This window comes from Cyprinus carpio, chromosome A4, assembly GCF_018340385.1.
Source record: "Cyprinus carpio isolate SPL01 chromosome A4, ASM1834038v1, whole genome shotgun sequence".
Classification (NCBI taxonomy): domain Eukaryota; kingdom Metazoa; phylum Chordata; class Actinopteri; order Cypriniformes; family Cyprinidae; genus Cyprinus; species Cyprinus carpio.
In genome coordinates, this window is record NC_056575.1 from 17,020,891 (window position 1) to 17,042,473 (window position 21,583).

General features: G+C 36.5%; 1 protein-coding gene across 3 annotated transcripts in view; it reads left to right on the forward strand.

Annotated features, from left to right (window-relative positions):
- LOC109065022 (IQ motif and SEC7 domain-containing protein 3-like) overlaps positions 1–21,583 on the forward strand; it is a 129,445-nt gene that overhangs the window by 50,483 nt on the left and 57,379 nt on the right. For 2 of the 3 annotated variants that reach the window (XM_042743354.1, XM_042743353.1), the window contains exon 3: positions 12,946–13,405. The exons of the other annotated variant lie outside the window; for it this stretch is intronic. In XM_042743354.1, the coding sequence (XP_042599288.1) occupies positions 12,946–13,405 (460 nt within the window). The remainder of the gene's footprint in view (positions 1–12,945; positions 13,406–21,583) is intronic. 3 annotated transcript variants of the gene reach the window in all.

Here is a 21,583-nt window from a genome sequence, read left to right on the forward strand (position 1 = left end):
AACATGTGCTGATGTGATGTCACTTTCTCACTGGGCCATGCCTTTGTTGGATAGTCATGTCAGTCGTTTAAACATGTCACTTCCTGTTCTGTCACAAGGAGACGGTTGTCAAGATGTGACAAGATGTTACAAGCCTGAATACACCAGCTGAGAGACTTGAAATGATGTATATATGTATATATATATTCATATATACATACACACACACACACACACACACACACACATATATATATATATATATATATATATATATATATATATATATATATATATATATATATAGAAGGAGTATATATATATATATAGAAGGAGTGATTGCTCAGAAAATGGCTCTGAATGCCTGTAAGTAAGAGGGCTGAATGAAGTCATTTGAAATGTAGTTTTTCAGGCGTTTTTTTTTTTTTTCATAATACTTGGGTCCTTTGGTTTGTAAACACATCCCTGATAAGTATGCATGTAATTATTTTCACTTAAAAAAAAATGAACCACAATACATAGAAAAACACAAAGATCCCCTGTGACAAAAGCAACAAAAGCAAAGTTTCTGTTAGAGCAATGTTTAATTGTCTCTTTAATTTCTACTTTGTTTGTAATCTCATACAGTACAAGGGGGCATGTGCCCACTCAGAATTTTAAATGCAAAATGTATCTTTAATAATAAGGTTGGGCAATTACTGTAAGCGGAAAAAACTGTCTAAAATGCTGTGGCAGAAATACAATAACAAAAGCAAACATGCAAAAAATGTGGCAAATAAATACATAAACAATGCATACATACATACATATATGGATCCCTGTGTGTCAAGATCAGTTGTAATTCTGTTTACTTAATTATTCTGTTTACTAAAATTAAAAGTTTATTTTTCATTTTGGATCGGGATTTTAAGCCAAGTCCCATTGCTTGCTAATGATATTTGTAATAAAACTTGTCTAAACACATCAAAAATATACAAAATAAATTATTAATAAAGTACTTAAAGTTAGAATTTTTTTTTCAAGTCTAGTAAGTTTCAAGTCTAGAAAGAAAATAAATGACATAATTAAACCTTTTCTATGACATGGCAAAGTTACTTCAGGTTGTCAAATGGTATGATCACAAAATGTTTATGATGATTGATAATAATAATAATAATAATAATAATAATAATAATAATAATAATACATCTTGAAAATATTATTGTGTGCCCTAACATTTATTCATGCCATTTCATTATCTATCAATCAAGCAATCAAGAAAGCAATAAAGAAAGAAATAAAGAAAAATAAATCTCTCTGTGATTTGCAGCAATACAGGCAGAGCTGATTGGATTGTGTTTTATGTGCTCTCAGTTGAATGTACCACCTGTGCGTGTGGAATGTGCCACCTGCCAGTGTATTTACTATGACAGCAGACAGTAATCACGCACCTGATGGAAAATTGTTTGGAAATTGTTTGACCTTAAATCTATTAGAAACCATTAAATATACACTGATAATACAATCAATTATGTTGAATACAGCCATTTTCATGCATGAAAAATGGCAAAATCCATAAAATCCAACAGACCTTTCTACTACAGTGGCTGAGAAAGCTCAACAGGTTGCCAAAAAAAAAAAAAAAAACACACAGACAAAAAACCAAATACCCCCCCCCCCCCCCAAAAAAAAACACAACATGCAAATAGAAAACCACCAACAAATTAAGAAAACACATTCATCAGTTTGACAACACGTGCTGCAAATACTCACAACACAACCATATTCAGAAATGCACTGCAAATACTCACAACATAACCAAATACAGAAATGTGCTGTAACTATGCAATGACCACAACAGAATGTTTAAGGGAACCACAACAAGTGACGAACCTGGCTGGGACATATTTATCAATGTCTGCTCTGAAAAGTGAGATTTTTGTTTATTTTAACATCCTGATCAAATGATTCCTTAACTTTTTTTTTTTTTTGGATATTATTAGTCTAAATAAACTGACGAAATACACAATAACTGTAACTGTGAAACGTTATGTAAGCTGGCTAGCTAATTTTCACAACTTCCCCTATGAAATATAACAATGTTTTGCTATTGTTAATCCATGTTAACCACAAATTAACCATGGTTTTGCTACACTAACCATAGTTTAACCATGGTATTTGTACAACTGTGGGCATGCAAATGATAATCAGTACCCAACCCCCCCCCCCCCCCCCCCAAAGAAAAAGGTTACTACAATTTTATTATAATAAAACCATTGTTAATTTTCATAAGGGTGTTGGGGTCCCCTTGAAAAATTTCCATTTTGGTCTGTGCACTTGCAATGCTTTTTCGTATTTGGTTGCGTTGTTTGTATTGCAGCATGTTTCTGTATTTGGTTGCGTTGTTTGTATTGGAGCGTGTTTCTGTGTTTGGTTGTATGGTGCTAAGCTTTCTCTGCCACTGTATTCTACAACGGTCACTTTTATGGTAATCTGAAAAGACGCGCATGTGCGAAGAGGGTGTCTGAGGTAGAACTGATAGGTGGGGAGAGGAGTTACCCGCTCTACCAATCTCTGAGTTTAATCTTTTCTTTTGTGACTGGAGTTAGATGTTTGTATACTTCTTTTCTTTTCCTCACTCGACTCCCCTTGTATGCGGACACGTGTGTGATGTTTAAGTACTTTTATTAAACACGGGAAAGATACGCCGTCATCCCTACGTGCATTTTCTTTTATTTGCCGACACCTATTTGGGTTTTCTCCTTCTCTCCGAGCAACATCTCAACTTCACATTACAAGACCTTTTGTAGCAAAATTATATTACGTTGCTTCTTTCACATTTCGTGACACTTTCACAGTGAAATGTCCAGTGAAATTTTCAGTTGCGTTAAAAGCATGTTCAGTTATATACGACACAGATGAACATGAACCTGGCTATGATCACGTTGGTTGTTGTACATATTGCAGCAGTCCAGAAATTAAATGCACATAGCAAGTGCAGCGCTGTACCAGGTGAGCTACCGAGCAAGTTTACAATGTCAGAAAAGCCATATGGAGATGCAAAATGTATTAATCAATGTCAAAATGTATTCATTCATTATATACTGTAGTATTGCTATTAATTCATAATCTGCCCCGTAAAGATAATTTGCCTGAAGAGGAATACTTGTTGTTGGTGTTTTACACGGACTATTTCAACAGGAAAGTGCAGTGTATTGTATGTATGTATATATAGGTGTGTTATTTCAGTATGTTTTTCCTATGTGTTCTATGTTATTTAAGGTATGAACTGATGCTTTTCTTCCTTCCTCCCTTCCTGACTCATAATCAGACTGTCAAATCACGTTTCCTGTCTTTTGCTCTCCCCCGCAGTAGCGGCCCGTTCCCTCCCTTAATGTGTGGGAAAGCAAAAATAGCCCAGTGCAGTTGTGTATACTGACATTTGTATTAACAAAGGTTGATTAATAATGGCTCTGCTTGAGTACTGAGAGTTTCAAAACAAAGCTCAATCTCTGTAATGTGATTAGTGATAGTACAACCAAATCTGGAAATTTTGTCATAATTTACTTTAGTCTTAATGACTTTCAGTTCTCTGTAGTGGTTTGACATAAACTCAAGAGAAAAGGTTGCATCATCATTATTTTTTGGATCATTTATTATATTTTAGCTCATAATGCAGAAATAGCCCCTTAAGCTGCACATCTTGTGTTATTTACAATTGGGCTCACATGTAAATTGTGGAGTTATAAGTCCCTGCTGTTCCATTGAGCCTGGACTGCACCTGCTCTGGCTCGACTCAACCTTCATTGTGCTAAGACTAGCCAAATCGGTCCAAAAACCAAACAGTTGAATGTCTAATGTTGGTCACATTTAATTATTTCAATTAATTGTGTTGGGAGTATTTTTTTCTATTGATATTACATCTAAGTAAGCAATTCACAGTGCTGTCAAAATATTGCTGTTTGTTTGAGCATCCCATTCAGTCTGATAGCCTATTTAGACTTTTTTTTTGAGTTTTCACTTAACCAGTGGGCTGCTCTATCTTTAATGCTCTTATCTTGATCTTTTTGTGTTTTGATACTTTGATACGGATGCACTTATTGGAGCTTGACAGACACAGTCACCATCATCATATCTGACATTCATCTCATTTTGTATTTTATCAAAGAAATAACATGACCAGATAGGTTTGTAAGTGACATTATGGTAAGTAAATTGTGACAGAATTGTAATTGTTGGCCAACTATTCCTTATAATACTAGCCATTCATATAGGGTTTTTCTTTGCCTCTAGGCCTAGAAACTGGGATAGGTTTAAGTAACTTGACTAAAAATATTATTATGTACTCTATCATATTTTTATATGCTCACATTTTTTCCCCATTTGTCACATGCGTTGAATGCTGTTAGATGATTTCCTCCCCATTGGTCAACCAATTCACCCATTTAATAAATAAATCAATAATTTTAGCAAAGGTCATGATGCTACAGCAAGAGAGTCCTTTACTGAAATAAATGTTCAAAATCCAAATGTGACTCAGCAAAACAATATATAAATCCCAGAATCGTCTACACTATAAACATGAGCATCATTAGAATCTTATAAACCTTTTATCTTTCATCCTTTTATTGTTTCATTTTTCAGGAGTACTAGATGCAGACGCTTGGTGTGAAAAAAACTATGCTATTTATAAGAGAGCATAAGTGGCTATAAAAAGAAGAATAATTAGACTTGCAGCATTGCTACATTTGTGTCAAAAAACTGTAGAGCCCAATGTTTTTGTGTGAGAGTGCTCATATGACATATTTTATGTGCTTCATTATACTTTGTCACCTCAACAAAAAGTGTTATATATGTATGAATGTAATGTGTCTATGTGAGTAGAACCTAAATATCTTGTAATGTACTCAAGTGAAATGTCACTAGTCTGTAAATAACAGCATCTTGGTCTTCAGAGGCTATTTATTTTCTTCTCCGCAAACATTTATTTTCTTCTTTTGGCCTGGCAGCTTGCTGTAGCCATCCATTACCATAGCGCTGACGCCCGCGCTGACGCCCGCGCTTCAGCATGCTCATTACTGATGCAGTTCGTCTCATTCACACATCATGTGCCATCAGTCAGGTCAAGGGCTCGACCTCAATCCGTTAATCGAAGAATCAAGCTTGCAACTCTTTCTGTTTTTTAGGAATCTCCAACAAAGCTCCTGGAGAGCCAACACTATCTCATGGCCAATTCGTACGTATTTTACGAGGTGGCTCATTCGTATGAATTTGTATGACCTCACTTGTAAGATTTTGTACAATTTCTGTGATGGTTAAGTTTAGGGGCAGGGTTAGGTGTGGTCCTTCGAACGAATTCCTACAAATTTGCCACCACGTAAAATATAAACGATTTTTCATTTTTCAGTATGAATTTGTACAAGTGAGGTTGTATGAATTAGCCACCTTGTCAAATATGTACAAATTGCTGTGAGATTGGGTTGGGAGAGCTACCTTCATGTAGACTTCAGTTCCAACTATGCTTCAACACATATGTCAATTATTTTCAAGTAACCCTGAAGAGCTTTATTTGCTGGTTCAGGTGCATTTGATTAGGGTTGAAGCTGAACTCTGCAGGATGGTAGCACAATGGACACTATGCTATCTCATGCTGTAAATCAAGAAGACTGTGTCTATGCGACTTGTATTCGATCACAGTCAGAGCTCCACAGTTTTGAACATTATAATAGTGGAAATGAGTGTTGAAATACTAAAAAAGCTCAAACAGAATGTTATGGTAGTTTCGAATGTTCCATTTTACACTCTAGAAAAAGATGGGACAGGTCAAACACTTCCCACACTATTCAACTAATACATTGATTTGTGATTTGTGTGACAGTGATTTGTGATTAGTGCAGTTTTTAGATTTGTGTGGTATTGAACTTTTATTATTATTTGTGTTTTGTGTGACAGTGATTTGTGATTAGTGCGGTCATATTTGTGATTTGTGTGACAGTGATTTGTGATTAGTGCAGTTTTTAAACAACAATTTATATATTTATTGATTGTGGTTTACTAATGTATATCTAAACGAAGCTCAAGGAAATTCATAACATTTTCACATTTTGGCTAATTGGGGGCAAATTTCTTTGAATTGAGATGATCTCATTTGCACCTTTCATGATCTGCTGATGTCCCACTGATGGTTACGTTTATGGGTAGACCTTCATGCTTATTATTCACGTATGTATGTATTTATTTATATATAATATATTTATATATAATTCAAATTACTTGGAAAGCAGTAAGCTCTAATATGATGACACCAGTCACTAAAGTTACTCTCTTGCCTCCCCTGAGCCTATTGAGTTTTAACAGACCTCCTAAACCATTTGTTGTGATTGGTGGGCGGTAATTTGAGAATGAATGGGGAAAAGTCAAATGAAAGGAAGCAATGGCTCCATTGCACTGTAATTTGATACAGTTGGTTATGATTGCTTCATGTGATAAATCCCACCAATCCATGTGTGTTCGGTATCCACATAATGCTGTAAATCATTAAATTATGCTGTTAATAGAAGACTAATTGAGGAAACAACACACCCACTTAGATATCACCACATTATGTCATGTCAAAATCAAACTTGAAGTGGGCTGAAACCAATAAACTTCTCCTTGGTACATCTCCTTGTCTGTGACCATTAATGTCACCTGCAGTGTTTACCGAACTTTTATGACTGATGATCCAAAAATATGTTCACTATTAAAAATAAGAGCTGAACATCAGTTCACAAATAAAATGTAGATGTAATCAAAAATTTGCTTGTCACTCACTATTGCCTGACATAAAGTCAGAATTGTGAGTTTATATTTCCCAATTCTGAGAAAAGAAGGAAGAATTGTGAGAAAAAAGTTACCTTTTATTTATTTATTTAAATTTTTTTCATATTCAATGGCGGAAACAGGCTGCCATAGGATACACTCCAGCATGTACCAGACATTGCCATCTAGTCAAAAGTCTGCTTATTTTATTTTTTTAGGAATTAATTTTGTTCATGTTTCATTATCAGATATTGCAGATGTTTTATAAACGGAGTTCTCATATATTCAGTCATGTCGAATAGTTGTTCAAAGAATTACAAATATCATTATGGTTAGACAGGGTCTGAAAGCACATGTGTAGCATAATAAATAGTAAGCCTTAATGAAAACACATTCTGCATTCAACAGATTTCCTGCAGGGTTGGGTGTTGAATGAATTCACTTTGAGACATGTTTATAGCTTAGTCAATATTCATCTTATTGGGTCATGGCTTAAAAAATGTATCTGGGAATATCACAAACAAACAGTAAAAGCCTATCTGAGAAAGTTAAAAAAAATTAGAACCAATAGCAGCAAACTGTGGTATCCTGCCGACCAAATGGCTATTGATATTGTTGGGTTGCCATTAACCTAATTTAACTACAAGTGGTAAGAGCTGCACACTATGAAAAGCCACAGTTAGATGATTATACAGACTCTTTATTATCGTAGGAGTCTCTTTTGCAGTTTAATAACCACGCAAGGCCATATCACTTCGATTTTGCAGGTCTGAAACATAGAACCATGAAGCCTGAGGCATAAACATCAGAAGGCCCTCTAAACCCACACAAAATATATTGCCTTTCTGCAATTATTTAGTCCTTCATAGGATTTACATTCCTGTAAAGGGTGATGTTAATAACAGTGGATGACAAAAGGCCCCTGCTGATAGGCCCCTGGCGTATGGGGCTCTCCAAAGTATATATGGAACCCCAGGGCATGTGCCACAAATTGCAACATTTTCAGTAATAAAATGGGGTAGATAGTTGTGGTCAGTAGTTTTTAGGATAAATTTGAGGCTGCTGAAAGATAAATCATATTTTTGCCTTCTTCAGGATCAAAGTACCAGCTGCCAGTCGCAACAAACATCTTAAAGGGAAAGGTCACCTTAAAAAAAAAAAGAATAATAATAATATTAAAAATACATAAAAAGAAATTACTCATCATCATCATTCTCGAAAAAAAAAAATAGTATAATTTAGTTTTACCTTTCATCCCTCCATATTAATAAACAGGTGTCCCATCATAGAAGGTGGTTGGTATTTGGGACCCTGGGAATTTGGGTCCTTAGGGAGTGTGCCACAAATTGCAACATTTTCGGAAACATATGGCGCTGATTACTGTGCTGAGAAATTTTAGTATAAGTTTGAGGCTGTTGAGACTGCATGATACAGCTTTAGAAATTATGTGTAATTTCCACGTTAAAAAATGCATTACAAAATTACACTTGAACTCTGTTGTATGGATTTGTATGGAATTACATGCTAGATGAGATGGTGTTTATATAGGGCTGATAAAATCCCTCTCATAAAATTTTTTTTTTTTTTTTTTTTTTACAGACTGGCAAGAGTGCAGTTGTAGTCGAAATCATACATATTGTGGGTGGATAGGGGATTGTTAAAAAAAAAAAAATTCTCCGCAAGCACTTAAGCTGATTCTGTGACAGTGCGGGGGCAGGAGCAGCGGGGAGTCACATACGCGCAGAAGCACACACACACACACACACAAGCCAAAACGCACACCCCTCAGAACTACAGGAGCACGAATTCATCCCCCACATGCTCACTAATGCCTGCACTGTGTTGCAGTAGTAAAGCTAGCAGTAGTTGGTGCAGTATGCACAATTACTATCTATCAGTAATTTTTTTTTATAGATTTTAGATTTCAGATTTTTCATGACACAATAATCCCATACTGGCCACATATTACTACCTATATAATATCTGTGTCTTAAATTTAACATGCTTTTAGTATCAAAGGTTTTGAGTATATTGTCAAACATTTTTTTGGCAACAGTATCGACAGACCGACAGAGTATTACAGAATTTGTCATTCAACTTGAACTGAAATTTACTAAATTTCTCTGTGCCCTGTAATAAATCGCACATTAAAGTTGAAGAACTGTTTTGTATTAGCCATGTTGCATTGTAAATATAAAACATGAAGTACTATATTTCCCCAAGATAGACATGAAATTTTGAGCTGTAGTAGAAAACATTTGGGAAGAACAGGAAGTGTGTATGCAGTGGGGAAATGAATAAGACAGAATGAAGGAGATGAGAGGAATAGAAGAGAAGAACATTTTGACACTTCGCTAAGCCAACTGAGAACCGAGAAGGTCAAAATGACTAAAAAAATGACACTGAAGTTGATGATAGAAAAGAAAAAAAATAGGAAAGGAGAGAGAGGGAGAGAGAGAGAGAGAGAGAGAGAGAGAGAGAGAGAGAGAGAGAAAGATCGTCTAAGTTTAACTGAAACTTCAACCCATATAAATACTCAAAACTTCTCTTGCTTTTACTGCCATTGTACACACACAATTACACACCTTTTATATAACATTGTCTGTGTTTGTGGATGTTTAATTTGTGGTTGCCTAGTTTACACATTTACGTATTCTGATTTCCCAGCAGCCCCATGACTTGCCACTGTATACCTGCTTTTACATCCTCTCTCCCCTTCTGTCACACTTTGTTTTCTCTCAGTCTGTCCTCAAGAGAAAATCGTGGCTGCATTTGAAAAAAAGGCAAAAAAAAAAAAAAAAAAAAAAAAAAAAAAAAAAAAAGAAATAAAGAAAGAAAGAAAAAAAGAAGAAGAAAAAAAAAGAAACATTATTAACCAGTTGTTCCCACTCAAAAAAAAAAAAAAAAATATTAGCCAATGACCACTCCGTGTTTTTAGCACTGTCTGTTTTTGTTTCCTAGCTTTGCCACCTGCTGAGAGGAAGCTTTATTTCAACATCTATTATTCACATCTTCCACTTCTGTGGAACTTTCAGATGGAATGGATTCAACTTAGACGATTCTTCTTCAGTCCACCGGAATGACTCTAAGTGCCTAGGAATTGTGAAATATAAAGCACAGTTTCTCTTTTAATGTAAAATCTGTAGTTTCTGCACCCTTAGTAGCACCGAACAGACCTATGCCTTAGGTTGGCCAAACAGGTTGTTTTATCCCAAAACTGGCATTGATTAAGCTATTTTGCTTTGTTGGAGTGTTTAAGATGCTCAAACAAATAGAGCAATGTTTTGAGGCCAACTAACTGGCCAGCCCTGGTTGTTGTCTATCATCTAGTTGTAGAAATTGAGAAACATTGGTGCAATCTATTGTCATAATTCTTCATCTTCTAATATGTAACACTGTATATGAAGAATCATCCATTGCTGAGCCTAAACACATTTTTTCTTTCTTTCTTTCTTTCTTTCTTTCTTTCTTTCTTTCTTTCTTTATTTCTTTCTTGTATTTAGAGGATGAATGGATCAGCAGTATTTTTTTCCCTGAACAAGCTCTCCATTTTTTACTTTTATTCCTCCAATCCTTTACCCCCTTGAGGATATCCTGTGTGCGTGTGCCATGCTGCATACGCTTGCTGTTATGTTCTGATTTCGTGCTCACTGACTCCTGTCTTATCCCCTTAGCCATTTCTGGAAAGAGTTGATTTTTATCACCCCATTCAATCCGCCGGCGAGGCCACAAATGCATGTTGAAATAAGATACCACAAACCATGTTCAACATGGGATTCTTGTGAATCTTATTTTCCCAGTATTGCTAGATTAATTCCTGGATACAAACTTTTAAACCTGTCATGTTTAAATTTTCTGTTAGTGGGAGGTTTTATTTTGGGTTCATGCTACTTGGCAGCAACTTTGGCCATCACATAAATAGCACTCTTCATTTGAAGAACAAAAATGGGAAATATGCTAGCATCTTTAGTTTGCTGTTAGCATGATTTTATGCTAACAACACAGTGCGCTAACAAGTTAAAAATGCATGCTGCCAACAAATATTGGTTAGAAAGGTAATTTGATTGATTTTTATTTTTATTTTTTAGGTATCAAATGGCATAGGATAAGTAGATTTATAATATCAGAATTTCTCTCAATTTGTCTGACAATTTGGATTAATTTTCCCCAATATAGTGATGCCTTGAATTTTGGTCAAAAAGTATCTTAGAAGATCTTACCTTACAGCCAAAGCAGTGGGTTCATGATGCCTTACAATGTAGCTAGGAACCTAACTACATTTTGGAGTTGCCATTCTTCTTTGTCCACTAATTCATACTAAATTAGGGTGACCAATTTCTGTGCCATTTTCCCAGGACACATCCTGGCCAGGATTTCTATATTGCCTAAAATATCCATGTTTTGGCTTCGGTTTCATGTTTTCATACTAAATGAAGGTAATGATCATTTGACCAATAACATGCAGACATTGTACGTAATCGACCAATCGTGGCGTGTGAGAAGGTGGGATCTACAGAGAACGGTCAAAGCCATGCAAATAAGTGTACATATTAGTGTTCGACTTGAAGCAGCACTGAGCATACCGATCGGTGTATGACATCAAAGTACCGTGAGAGGGATTCAAAAGCACAAGAAACTGTTTGCTCTCTAGAGCTCTCACGTTACTTTGTGCAGTGCAAACAATGCCAAAACGTGGATATTTTAGGCAATATAGAAATCCTGGCCAGGATGTGTCCTGGGAAAATGGCACGTTTGGTCACCCTATACTAAATTCCTAAAATATCCCCTTCCCTCCAAATCTCTGTTCCATCCTCGCTTGCTGTTCTTTGGGAAAACATTGCCTATCAAACATCGAATTCGATTCCATTGACAATCAGCAGCTTTTTTGCTTTGTCGCCCCCATTGCCGTGTCATCTGGACGGAAAGATAATTGAGTTCCGCTGCTTCATGCATACATTGATGCCAGCAGAGCCTTTTAAAAGCCTGTCTGTGTGCAGAAATCTAACTATGACCTGTCCTGGTCCACTAGCACTCTGTGATATTAGACTGTGCTAAGTCAAATGCATACAGGCCTTGAGTGCTCCTAATGCCTCTCAGTGCCACACACATACACAATCACACTCATTCGCGCTAAAAGAAAGAACCATGTGAGTGGGTAGAGGGCACAAGGGACTGAAAGGGTAGAACCCAGAAGGAAAAACAGGGGTGGATATAAATGGAAAGAGTGATCGAATGTGACATGGAGAAAGAGGGAAGTTAAAACAGAGAGGGTGATGAAAGGCGAGAGATCTATGGTCTCTTATTAATATCAGCCTACCACTTCAAAAGCAAAACAAAAGCCCCCGCTGTCAACTACATCCACATTGATTCAATCAAAAGGCTGGCAGAGTCTTAAATCTGGGTCTTTAGGTAGCCACTGGTGGACTGGACAAATGCTTTTCTTCATGAGCCCATAAAATTTGGGTACAATTTATCTTTAAACTGCAAAGGAAGTTCATTGTCAGAAGCGTGACATACCACACAAAGGTGCACTTTAACATACTTTTTAAGGTATTTACAGTAGCTACATGGAGCCTAATAATTTGAAAGGTTTCTTGGCATATATTAATATATGCTAGAAATTGTCATGCTGAGTTTCTTAACATCTGCAGTCAGCTGACTGTTGCTTTCTCTGACAGAACCATTCAGAATTGCTCAAAAGCTTCTAACTGTTATGGCAAAACTGACACTAAATTGACACTAGTTTGTAGATGGGGCTCCACCGTAAGTTTAGCAGGGGGTCCAAAAGATTTGCAGAAGTTAGCCTGAACAATTCCATAGCTACAGGTCATAGAACACCACCGCAATAAAGAACAGTATATGTACCACACTGATAGCTGCATGACTGTGTCTGTCATGTCTGTGTGTGTCACATGTTGGGTGTCACAAGTCACTGTGTGTCCCACCCTCCCCCTCTGGTTGTCTGGTAACTCTCGTGTCCATCCTGGAATGGACAGTAGTGGCTTTGGCCCCAAGACAATCACTTCATCTCTTTCTCTTTGCCCTAAGGGGCACAGTTGATGAGAGAAAAGGGAGGGAGAGATTGACACTGACCCACCCTTAGGCCACACCCCCCTCAGCTGGAGGACAAGGTCACATGGTGCCTGGGCTGCAGGCTGACTCTTAGTTTTCTCCTCCTTTCTGCAGTGAAGAGCCACCCTCCCCTTCTCCCATTGCAACACCATCACCTGCTGCATCACCATCACCCGGGGTGACTTCCAACAGTGCCATCCAACCCGAGGTCCACGTGGTACCTCAGTTTGCAGGGACCACCGTGACATCTGTCGATACAGGAGGGGGAGATGGGGATAGAGATGGAGGTGAAGCACAAGAGAGAGGGAGTGCAGAGGTGGAGAAGGAAGAGGTGAGGGTACAAGAGATTGAACAGGAGGAAGAAAAAACCCAGGCTCAACCACCACAACCAATGCAGCAAGAGGTGAAGAAAGAGACAGAGGAGCTGGAAAAGGAAACAACAAGTACAGGAGGCACAGGAAGGAGGCCAAGCTTGCATCACACTGCTTCACCAATCAGAGTGCAGAGGAATGGAGCATGCAGCCACTCTACAACCTCCAAGTATGAACTCTCGCTCGACCTCAAAAACAAGCAGGTAGGGAGCAGGGCACTGTGGGATTGCGGTCTTGAGGATGTGTGAATGTATGCTTCAGGCTCTTGAGGATTGGCTGTTGTGCTTCCGATGGTTGCTTTTAGTGGCTGAGTGTGTTGGAATGTGTTGAAGTTGGTAAAGGCCACTGGACCTTGCTGGAATTGGATGTTTACAGGTTGATCATCCATCCTCATCTCATACACATCCATTACTATCTCCATCAGCTTTCTAACCTATCACAAGGCCAACACGGAATCTGCACTGAATTCTGTGGAATTATGGTAAAGTGTGAAATGGAGTTAAAGAGTATTGGAGGCCATTCACTCAAGGTGTGTTCTTGCAAACACCTAAATGAAATTGAACAGAAGGTGCATTTATAGCCATATCAACTACCATACACTAATAAATAAAAAGTTATTAAAACAGTTTTAAAGCATTTAATTTATGTTTAACTTGGCACAGAGTTTTAGAATCCAAGTACTTATGTCTAGTGCAAGTTTGCATAAGTCAACAATGGTGGGGGTGAGGGGGACACAGATGGAACACATTCTTGGTAAATTACCACATACACTTCAAACTAGTAACAAAAGAAAAATAAAAATGCAAGGGACAGGATAAATCTATGGAGCTTTCTGTAAAATTGGAGCTTTCCATGCAGGCCTGCCTGTCATTCTTATTGTATTGTTTGGGGACCGAATATCAATCGATTAGCAATTTGCAGCTCTCTAGTTTTGTACCAAAACCCAGTTAACTGCCTACTTGAACAGGTTTTTAAGAAATCAAACATGTAGGTATGCACAAGATTAACTGCTGTTCCAGAAGGAAGGCAGCATGCTTATGCTTATATTATGTTAGCCTTATTTAGCCAAATACTAAAACACGCTGCAACAAGCACAACAAGCTCAGTCCATTCTGAGATAGTAGATGAGTCAAAACATTGATTACAATTTTTATATAAATTCACAATTTTCCCCAATAATTATGTGGGCTCTGTATTGTAACACTTAGTATAGTATCACATTGTTAGCTCAGCAAATTTCTAATTTCAAACTAATTGCTAATTTCAAACTTTCCTGGAGTTGGGTCTCCTTTTATTCGTGTATTGTGCAGAGTTGCTGTCTATATAGAATGATCCAAATTAGACACTTGTTAAGCTCCAGAATACAGCCTATGTATGCAGTAGACTGCATGTCAGCTCACTATGTTTTGGAACAGAGTTATATCTGTACTGGGGCTCAATTAGAGCACAGACATGTTTCTTTTCAGAATTTAAGACTGAACTGAAAACAACAAGACAGCCTCATTCAGGGGCTATCAAAGGTTTGAGAGGGGTACGTTGGAGAGAAGTAGATTGAGATGACAGAGTTAGAGAGGGCAAAAGCGACAGCAAGGGAGATGGATGGGAGGAGAGGATGAGAAAAGGTTGTGTTGTCATGGTAACACAAATGTTCTCTTAAAATCCCCATCCTCCATTTGTTGTCATTTTCTTGCTGAGTGTTCATACTGCAAATTACATTCCCCATCCCCCACTGTTTTTGCTCAGAAATATCTAATAGAATTATGTTTGCATTACAAAATGACAGTGATTTATTCTGCTTTTAATATAAGTGCAAAATCAAATTATATTTAAATAAAAATAAATTCTGAAGGAGTAGCATTACAGATAATTTGGCAGAAAAAAAAACAAACAAACTTGATTTCATATAGCTGGGGACACAAAGGGAATTCTCAGAATGTTAAGGTTTTGAAGAAGTCCAATTACAATGAAGTAATTAAATCTTAAATTAAAATAATTAGAATGATTTCTAATAATAAATAATTAGATTGAATTTTAGCAAAGATTCTAATATTACAAACACATTTTTAATAGATGTTGGGAAGCATGCTAAAAACCATAATTACATATATATAATCAAAGTAAATTTTAAACGAAAAGTTTATATATATTTGTAACCTAGAAGCTCAGTAAGTGAATGTCTCCTTTTATTGTACTATGTCAAAAGTGTACACTGCAAATTTCACTGATAGATATAGCACATAAAGCTTTACTATGTACTAAGTTAAGTAATTTGACTTTTTTTTATAACTTGATGAATTATTCAACATATATCAACAGGTTATCGATGTACAGTCCGAATTTAGGAATCATAAATCCGCTATACAGAATCTTTAAGTTAGTCCTTAAGTTATAAATCATGTTATATTCAAGGATTTGAAAAGTCATAGGTTCAAATTGGAGTTATAGGATCAGGTAGCGGTTGCATACATGAGACCAAACGAGCAAATGTCTCATTCAATGTTCTGTACTTTCGATGTTCTTCTCTCAAAAATGTTGTTGTATCATGACAAAATGCATATGACGATATTAATGTATTTGGTCTTGGTGGAATAGAGCTGATATGCTGCTACTGCTGCTGTTGGTTACTTTTGTTGTTGTAGGTCAGGGGTCGGCAACCTATGGCATATTAATCACTGGCATATGAGCAATCCACCTTATTCTTCAACACGGAAGTAAGCCATTTTCTGTGAATATACAAAGCCTTTCGGCTTTAGCCGCCATAGGGAAATAACGAGAAGAATAACAAAGTGCAGTAAATGGTAAAACTGTTTGCTCTACAAACCAGTGAATTCATAATTAAGATAATACATTAAAATAATGTGGTAAGTCACACCAATTTGCAATATCTGTTTTGTACAGCTAAAAATAGCTGGAAGCAGATGGCACCAGAAGCCAGACCCTCAAAATTTACAAATTTACAAATTTCCCACTCTAATGGGAAAAATAAGGTGGATAGGGAAAACTGCATACAGACATACATTTTGAGGTAATCATTCCTCATAGTCACATAGCCTCTTAGGAGCTATAAATACTATTAATTATACTATAAATACTAAGTGTGAGAATTAATCTGCACTAGTCTACTGATGCGCGTGGCTCAGGCTGTGCTTTCACAAAATTTAAGTGTGTTTTCAGTAATTGTACAGTAAAATAAAACCTTTAAATTTGTAGCTATATTTATTGGAATTATCTTTGTTCAATTTTTTTTTTTTTTTTTTACTATTTTCATCTGAAAATATGTCTGATAGAAAGATAATTGTGTGTTTATTATAAAATGTTAAAATATGTTGTGAAAATGTTTTTTTGAGAAACGGATAATTATGAAGATTAATTGCAGCCTATGTCTCACAAGGCAATGTATTTCAGTTCACACACAAAAAAAGTAGTTTCGAGAAATAAGATAATTATTGATGGGTAAAGATGCAATGTAATGTTTACTTGTTTTTATAAGCTAACATAGTTGAAAGTTCTGCTTTGATTGTTTTGAAATGTTTTATTTAAAAAAACAAAAAGTTTAGTTATATAGCCTATTTGTGTATTTACAATAATTTGTACAATTAGACATTGTGTGTGTGTACACACCATGAGTTCAAGACAACTTTCATTTCGCAAACACTACGGATAAGTAAATTTCATTCATTCGCCTGATCCAAACATACATAAGTTTCAAAAGCCACTAGCTCAATTAAAATATATAGTATAGTAATGATAGCAATGTAGATCTTAGTTGTATTTTAAGTGATACTATAAATCCTGTAAACATATATAAAAGGTAAGATTTAGGTTTCTCCGACTCCGGCATTTAGGATAACCGGAAGTACCTTTACCCACTCTTGTGTTTTAAGTGATACTATAACACATGCAAGTAGCCCACAGTTAATACCCATTAATTTATTCACAATTTTTCCAATATCCAAAAGACGTAATTTAATGCATTTCTCCATGTGCACCCGAGACAAGCTGCACACATCATACACATCATGCATTATATGACAAATAACATATAATAGACTATAAAAATGACTGCTACATATAGCAGTGATTCTGCAGAAACTGGGCTGGGCTACAGTCATAATGAGTGGCATATGGATGTACTGAAATCAAAATGTTGATATGAATGTGGCTGCAGAGTGAGACACTGTGCTATGCACTGACATGTTTGTGTGTGTGTGTGTGTACCAGCATTTGTGCTTGAGAAGATGAGTATATGCAGTCCCTTTTACGATTCTCTGTGTGTCTGCATTATACCATTGATCTTCTGTCTGTAGAGGTGTGAAATCTCTCCTGAAGGCAGATAAGGGTGCAGAGTCTGACACTGCAGATTAGTACTAGAGTATACTAGTATCTCTCTCTCGTTGACACACAAAAACACACGTACAAGCATACAGATAGAACTGAAACATAAATGCATGCCATAAATGCCAAAAACTTTTAGTATAGTCCTTTATTCAGGGGTTTAGTGTTGGGCAAATTTAGCTAAATTTCAGAATGAATGAATAAAAATGTTATTAATGGAAAAAACAAATAAAATAATAAATAAATGATATGAATATTAAGGTTTTTTAAATTGAAAATATGAAACCATTCAAAATTTTTGAATTTAAAACCTTCCTTTAAAATTAAATTATTTTTTTAATTTAATTTAATTTAATTTAATTTAATTTAATTTAATTTAATTTTTTTAAGTAACATATTCAACTAAGTCTTTAACTTGAATATGTTGAATAGGTGGAGTCAGAAAACCACACCTGTGCTTAATACACATTGCTATTCACACTCCACCACCAATATGTCATTTGGGAGAAATCTCCTATAAACAGTGGCATCAGCTTGGATTGATTCAATCTTTTTGGCAACAGACCTTTGTTGGAGTGTCCTAAAATTGCACATGCTCAAACTGTTACTGTTATAGCTTTGTTCACACATAATATTCCCAACAGAGCTGACAAATTACCCGACTTGAGGCTGCTGGCACTTTGACGTGTAGGCCTGAAAGACGCATACTAAAAAGGCTTATAAAATTACTGCAGTACATCGGAAAATGCCAGTTTTAGTAAAATGTTGTTCAGTTTAGCATTGACCATGTGCATTACCATTCATTTCATGGCATGTATTTACAAGTACATAAAGCTGGCTTTTGAAGAAGTCTATCCAGTCAGTGGAGTGCTGTACTCCAGTTGTTCATTGACACACATTAGTTAGCTTGCTAGAACTTAATTGTATGTCCAGTGCCACTCAGAACTGACTGATCATCTTCATAACCCGTTCTAGAGAATTCCCGGTTTTTCACAAGTACTCTACCACGGAAGCCAGGGCATCGGTCTTTGTGTTTTGTTTTGTGGATATGTGTGCATGGTCTAAAGCGCATGGCCCAGGTGCACTCAGGGTGTGTCCGGATCCACTTTTGCTAGTTTAACGACGGGAAAACGGTCGGCGTGCCTGGGCTCATGGTCTAAATGTGTTGTCCCTATTCTCCTAATGAGTAATGGGTGTTTTTTTTGGGGCAATAAACGTGCAATAAACCAATCTGAGTCTCATCTCCCATCCCCTTTAAAAGCCATTTGCACTCGCGCCATGACGGGTTCGCTATTTACATGGTGGAATGGAATTTTTCATTTTTAGTTTGTGTGCTGCTGCGCATCCCTGTGTATGTAATAAACAAAGTGTACACACGTTGTGCACCTGCCTATAGACACATATTACTAACACACTCATTAAATAACAAAGAAAAAATATTGCGCCAGACTTTAGACCAGGTTTAAGTTGATCTATGGCGCAGTCTATTTTCAGTTACTCAAAATAGCAACGAGTCAACAATGTGCCTGAACACACCTTTAGACCAGCACGCCCATGGGCGCACAAATGGGCGCAAATGCATGTGCTATTTAAACAATGCGGTGCAGGACGGGAAAATGAGAACTGTGTCGGGCTGAAACTAGCAAAAACACTTGCTCCGCACCTTGCGCCGGGTGTATGATAGGGCCCTTAGAGTGCAATCGAACACTGTTTATTAATTTTTTCCTAATATTGCAGATAAGCTGTAGCATGTGATGCATTAGGGTGAACTTCTTCTTACTATAATCACTCAGAAAAACCCAGGCTAATGAAAAATGGGTATTCATGAGAAATGGGTCCATATCTCAGCCTACCATTTTATAAATAGAACTAATCTGAATCCCTTCTGCAAAACTTTCTGACAGACTTTCCAAGCAGCGACATGCAGGAAAGTTTGATGCGTTAACTTTTTTACTCTCGTCTATGTACTGCTGATGTTTGAAAAAGTGGATTAGCAAATTTAATGGCTGCTATGAAATGTTTTATACCAAAATACTGCAGAATCACTTGTATTATTCTTATTTATTTCTGAAGATTAAAATTCACAGTGGCAAAAATTGCAGTCTTCAGTGAATAATTATTGAATATGATGAATAGTATTTATTAATATTAATATCTATATATCCTTATTGATTTTATAAATCAGTAGTATGATAAAAGCCAGTGGTTGATAAATTTCAATTTTGAATAATCTGAATCATAAATATTATTCAGAATTAGCATAATTATTGCATGATGACTCTGAGCTGAGTTCACAAAATATACGTGTGATGCTTTTTACAAGATAAAATCTAATAATTACTATAATTCCAGCATCACATCAATGAATCACAATTGTCAATTGTCAGATTTCCAAGCAACGTTGCAACATCTCTTAGGAATTCCAATGATGTGCAGTCACAGGTGTGAATATATCGCTTTACTTTCTATCCTTTAAGAACTATCCTGACTGACAAGGCTGAAATGCTGATCTAATGGCTATGATGCGCGATCCACCGTTAGCAAAGTCAGCTCCCTCAGAGGGTGTCTGAGTGCTGATAATCTGGCTTTAGTGACTCTAGACACGATCTCTCAGAGGCTGATGTCTTCATAGATAACTGCTACAGCATCTCTTCTGTGTGATTGCCTCTTTATGCTAATGAAGGTGTGCCTAACCTCCCAATGAGACCTTTGATTATCCTGTCTTATGCTGATGGCCTCATAAATATACATGTATCCTTGAGACACAAATCAATGCAAATGAGAGACTAATGTCAAGCACCAAATATGAACATATATGTGACAGAAAGCAGTTAAGACCAGCTGAGCCAATGAGATTGCATTTACAGAGCAACATTTTCTAGTGGGTGCCCTTTTGATTTCAATAGTGTCTCATGCAAAATGTATATTCATATCTTTACAGTACAAGAACAACAGGCAGCTATTTGACATTACATTTAAAAATCTAAATTGCAAGTATATGTTTATTCAGTTGAAAACAAATTTGCTTTTTCACTCATCTCTGTGTAGCTCTTAAATATTAATTTTATGTTACAAGCTTTTTTAGCCTTACGATCAGCTGACTAAATTTTCAGCTTGCTAATTGTAAGGTGTTATCAAAGAAAAACGGCAAAGATGTTTAGTTTTACACATTTCTTAGCATTGATGGATTACCAGTATATTTTATGATTTCTAATTAGACAACAAATGTAATTACCCAATGTTTAGTTTTACACATTTCTTAGCATTGATGGATTACCAGTATATTTTATGATTTCTAATTAAGGGTTTTTGTTTAACACTTGCCTACATCACCTTTGTTGTGTAGTTTATGTAGACCTGTCTTGTATGGATATGTGTGATATGTCATTTTCTGCTGGGATGGTGAAGAAGTAAGCTTGGACAGAGTGCTGATCCAACTGTCAAGTCTGATTTGCCTGGGCTGAGTTGATAGGGAGTGGTGTCACTGCTATAACCCCCTTCCATTCTGACTGCAGTGGTTCCGGAATGATCTCTCTCCCTGGCGCCGCTTAGTAAAGTGATCGGAAACGGACCTGACAGCTGGCTAATGGGTGGATTTGCAGCAGGACTGCATTCGTTACATGCCTTCTTGTCTCTTTGTCTTTTGCTCTAACCCTTTTTCATGCCTCTGCTATGTTATGCACCCTGATTTCCATGGTGTTCTTACCACACCTCAGGGTTATATAGATCACAGCTATACTTGTGGTTTCTCTGATCCCAGCAATCGAATTTGTCTCTGCATCCTCTCTCTAGGTCATCTCACTGTGTTTCAGCCATACTGTCATTAATCCCTCTAACATTTCCAAGAGCTCAAAACTGAATAACACTGAATGTCAGATATATCTGCTCTATGAAACAGGGGGAACATCCTTGATTTATTCACCATCATATTTCAAGGCACGTATAGTGTACGAAAAAAAAAACATCATTGGCAACTGTAGCATCATTTTTGAAAACCCATCTTGTGTCCAAGGCCACTACTGCTAAATCATCCCTTGCTTTCGATA